The 5,000-nt window shown below is 42.4% G+C and overlaps 1 protein-coding gene across 1 annotated transcript in view; it reads left to right on the plus strand.

The window, feature by feature from the left end:
- The window catches only part of syne3 (spectrin repeat containing, nuclear envelope family member 3), a 76,717-nt gene that overhangs the window by 28,614 nt on the left and 43,103 nt on the right, over positions 1-5,000 (plus strand). The window contains exon 10 of the mRNA XM_063183931.1: positions 906-1,080. Within this exon, the coding sequence (XP_063040001.1) occupies positions 906-1,080 (175 nt within the window). The remainder of the gene's footprint in view (positions 1-905; positions 1,081-5,000) is intronic.

Here is a 5,000-nt window from a genome sequence, read left to right on the forward strand (position 1 = left end):
ATCTAAAATATTAGGTACAGTGTAATAACTAATGTAACAATATTTAATACCATGTAATACTAGTGTAATACCAGTGTAACAATAAGCAATATCAGGTACAGTGTAATAACGAGTGTAACAGTATGCAATACCATGTAATATAGTGTAATACCAGTGTAACAATATGCAATACCATGTAATACCACTTGAGCACAAACACATGATGTAGGCTAAGTAAAAAAATTACATTGTATTAAATGTTGTTACACTGGTTATTACACTGTACCTAATGTGGTATATCCACTGAACCATTAAAACAGTATTACCATTTGCCCCATTTTTTGCTTCATTTTCACAATAGTCGTTTGGTTTTAAGCCTATGCACGTCATGTCACGTCTGTATGTATCATATACGTTTACGAAATGGTGGACGGGAGTGGTAGGAATGATGGGGGACTGGAAGCGTCGCGTTTCGGGGATATACCTTAAGCAGTCGAAGGCGACTGCACAGGCAGTCTAGTTATGACTGGAAAAATTGCACTTTTCATACATGAAAAGAGGGATCTTCTCCATGGTCCGCCATTTTGAATTTCCAAAAATAGCCATTTTTAGCTGCAAAAATGACTGTACTTGGACCATACTAGAAGATATTTGTTTATTACTTAGTAAACTTTCATGTAAAGATCAAATTTGTCAATAGGCAGCCCAGTTTCAATGAGCAGCATAGTTGCAGTACCTTTTTTGACCATTTCCTGCACAGTGTCCCTTTAAGTGTGTGGGTGTGTGTGCATGCATGTGTGTGTCTCTCTTGGCGCATGTTCATATTTGTAGTACATATCTGTTTCAGTTTGTGTGTGTGTGTGCCTCTATATCTGTGAATTTCATGTATTTCTTTGTATGCCTTTCTCTCCTCTGCTGCTCCACAGTTTGAAAGGCCGTGCGTTCCGGCTGTCGTCGGAGAGCGAGACGTGTCTGCGTCAGGTCCTCCAGGATCCCCTGCACGGCTTCAGCCAGTGGAGCCAGAGCGTCTCCCAGGTTCTGGAAACATCCGCAGAGGTGTCCGAGTTCTCGCATATTGCCCTGTTGGTGCAGAATATTGAGGTACGTGCTGTATAATACCCCAAATGACACGTACACCAATACAGACACACAAGTGAGTTAGTTTGGACGTCTATGCAATTTCTTGAGTTCTTTTTGGGGGAGGGTTGTATTTTTCGACTTTTATTTATGACAGGACAGTATGAGAGGTGGATAGGTAGCGAATGGGGAGGGGTCAGCAAACGACCCGGGCCGGGCCTTGTACTCAGTTCGGCAGCATAACAGATGAGTGCCCCACTGTTAGGCCACAGCAGGGCCGTCTGTGCAATTTCTTGTAGGAAAGACAAAAATCGTGTCAGTTGTATGTATTCAAACAAACTGCAAGCTCTCTTGCGCAGGCTCCCTCGCTAAGGGCAGCTGCCATGTTGTCTTTCAGAGACAGATCGGAATGAAACGATAGGATACCACAAACTTGTATGATCATGAGAGCCAGTTGTTCAAAGGATGGGCAAATGTTCACAGTGTGCAGCTCCTACCTTTTGGCCCCAATACAAATGAAGTGCAATGCACTGTTCTGCCAACATTCAATTCCAACCTGAACCTGAATTTCAACCTTGAACTCTGTTTTTGTCGTTAGAATCTGTTGTTGAATCCACCAGCGTCACTGGTGTGCTGGGGCAACCAAAATTCTTAAGTCCGACTCGTTCATCAGCAATGCCGTTTGAATCACTGTTCAATGGCCTTCACTCTCTTCCAATTGTGAATACATTCCTTTGTCAGCACACATGGGAAGCTCCGAGTCCCTCTGAAATGTAGCCTACACTTCAATGTGCAAATTGTAAGAATGTGAAGCTGATATATTAGCACAGCTAGCGAGGCCACAACCTGCCATTGTGTTTTGAAGGTGGAGAGAGAGCCTTGCTACCAACTTCAGATTTGGCATTCAAGAGTTGGCCATGGGAAAAATAGATGAAGTCGCATTATTCAGCTACTGCAATGAAGTTTTTGTGAAAGCCTGTCAGTATGCCCGATCTGCTTAGCAGTCGTTCCCAAACGGGGGGTCGGGATCCCTAGGGGGGGGTCGCGGAGGTACTGAAGGGGGGGTCGCGGACAAAAGGGACATTGCATTAAAAACGGGAAATCCACAGGTTAACAGCCAACAGCTAATAGATGTATAGCTGTCCTGTGGATTTCTAGCAATATTAGCGGACAAACTATTAATGAAAAATCTAGCAATAAGAATGGACAAAAAATGCCATTAATATTGCTAGATTGTCCATTAATAGTTTGTCCGCTAATATTGGTAGAAATCCATTGCTAGGCTAAGAATATGGTGGGTGGGAGGGTCTCGAAAATATTCCCAAGTCCTAAAGGGGGTCCCCAGAGAAAAAAGTTTGGGAACCACTGTGCTAGTGGGTGGCAATTCTTTTTTCAATTCGTTTTTGAATTCCATGAGTAAAGCACTGTCTAGCTTCCTGTGTTTTACCTGCCCGGCTCTTCTCTTTTCTGCCCTATTCGATCACTCCTGCTGGTTGTTTTTAAAGCTACTGTCTCTATCAGCCGTAATCAATCATCCAAGTCACAACCTCTGTAGTGACTGCTGTCTAATTTATCCTCTAATGCATTCTCCCTGCCTGCTTTTCTCTCTCTGGCAGCTTTTTTCTCTCTCTCTCTCTCTCTCTCTCTCTCTCTCTCTCTCTCTCTCTCTCTCTCTCTCTCTCTCTTCCCCCCCCCTGCACATTTACATTAAAATAGCCTTAATGAGCGAGTGGACAGCCTACAGAATTCAATAGATGGCTGTTAAGCGGAATGTGCACAGGTTAAAGTAAATATATCTGCTACTGCTCAGTGAAGAAGAGAAATTGATCTTCGTTCTGTTTAAATAGCAAGTTATAAATTCTGCACCATTTGTTTCTGTGTGCCTGTAGTAATACGTATGTCTTTCTTTCTTGTTTTCTTTCTTGTGCTCTTGCTTTTTTCTTGCGTTCTTGCTTTTTTCTTGCTTGCTTGCTTCCTTGCTTTCTCCTACCTTCATTGTTTCCTCCCTTCATTTGTCATCACTCTCTTTATCCCCCTCTTTTTTTCCTCATTTATTATCCTCCCTTTGTCTGTCTCTTCTCCTCCTCCTCCTCCTCCTCCTCCTCCTCTTCCCATTTCTTTATCAACCTCTCTTGCCTCTCCCCATTACTGGCCTCTCTCACCCCCTCATCTCCCCTCCATCCTTTCCTCTCTCTCTCCATCTCCTCGCCTCTCTAATTAAGCGGGCTTGTGCAGGGGCAGTAAAAATAGAAAATGGATCTCCTCCTAGGCCTTTCGAGATAGAGACACACCGTTCAAACACTAAAACGACCGGCTGATTTGGAGATCGCGTATACTAATAGGCTTTTCCGTGTCTCTTGTCGTTTTCCCGTTTTTGGCGATTTTGTGAAAGCCTGGGTCCCCATTGAAAACTATGGTGGAACCTTCATGAACCAAAGTTCCGCCACTCTAGAGATTAGAGTGTAGGAGGCTTTTTCGGTCATAAAACATCAACACTTTCACCTAGAACTTTAGTTGACGCGTTGTTAGTGAGCTCTATGGGATCTCTCCAAATTGTCAAAGTTTCATCTCCCAACTCCCAATACTTTTTAAATGGCAGGTTTGTAAAAAAAAAAAACAGGCCTGGGTCTATGGAGAATCCCAGTCTTTCCAAAAGTGCATTTTTCAAGAGATCAGCGCATGTCCCACACGGAGGTCCATTTGTGCCTGAACGATTTAACCTATAAACTTCATTCAAAGACTGTTAGAGAGATCACAAGCATGACTCCGATCTGTGAAAAGGACACGTGCCAACTCCTTTTAGTTTTTTTCAACGATGTTGTAAAGACAAAAAACTCATTCTCATTCTCTCCCCTGTTAACAGCACAATACTAACTGTCTTTCAGTCAATCACAACAGGTGCAGCCAATGAAGGGTTCCATTTCAACTGTCACTGTCTCAAGATTCTATTCTTAACGAGCAGGTGCGAGCAACCATTCTAGAAGTCTATTGTTCAGCTCTGCAATGCAATGTAAAATAGTCTTGCTGGACTGTGCATGACAGCTAGCTGCTTGGCTTAGTGGTAACGCATTGTGCTGGATTAGAGATATGGAGGTTGAGGGTTCGAACCCCACCCGAAGCCATGTTGATTTTCAAAATTATATCATATGCAGTGTTCCTTGGCCAACTTAAAATGCCATGTATGTCATTTATTATCAATGGCAAATGTGCTGGATTAGAGATATGGAGGTTGAGAGTTCGAATCCCACTTGAAGCGATGCTGATTTTCAAAATTATATCATATGCAGTGTTCCTTAGCCAAGTTAAAATACCATGTATGTCATTTAGTATCGATGGCAAATGTGCTGAATTACAGATATGGAGGTTGGGGGTTCGAACCCCAGTCCAAGCCATGTTGATTTTCAAAATTATATCATATGCAGCGTTCCTTGGTCGACTTAAAATGCCATGTATTGTATGTCATTTAGTATGAATGGCAAATGTGCTGAATTACAGATATGGAGTTTGGGGGTTCGAATCCCAGTCCAAACCATGTTGATTTTCAAAATTATATGAGTGTTCCTTGGCCGACTGAAAATGCCATGTATGTCATTTAGTATGAATGGCAAATGTGCTGAATTACAGATATGGAGTTTGGGGGTTCGAACCCCAGTCGAAGCCATGTTGATTTTCAAAATTATATCATATGCAGTGTTCCTTGGCCAACTTAAAATGCCATGTATGTCAATTAGTATGGATGGCAAATATGCTGAATTACAGATATTGAGGTTGGGGGTTCGAACCCCAGTCAAAGCCATGTTGATTTTCAAAATTATATCATATGCAGTGTTCCTTGGCCAACTTAAAATGCCATGTATGTCATTTAGTATGCATGGCAAATGTGCTGAATTACAGATATGGAGGTTGGGGGTTCGAATCCCAGTCAAAGCCATGTTGATTTTCAA

Source organism: Engraulis encrasicolus, chromosome 19, assembly GCF_034702125.1.
Source record: "Engraulis encrasicolus isolate BLACKSEA-1 chromosome 19, IST_EnEncr_1.0, whole genome shotgun sequence".
Lineage (NCBI taxonomy): Eukaryota > Metazoa > Chordata > Actinopteri > Clupeiformes > Engraulidae > Engraulis > Engraulis encrasicolus.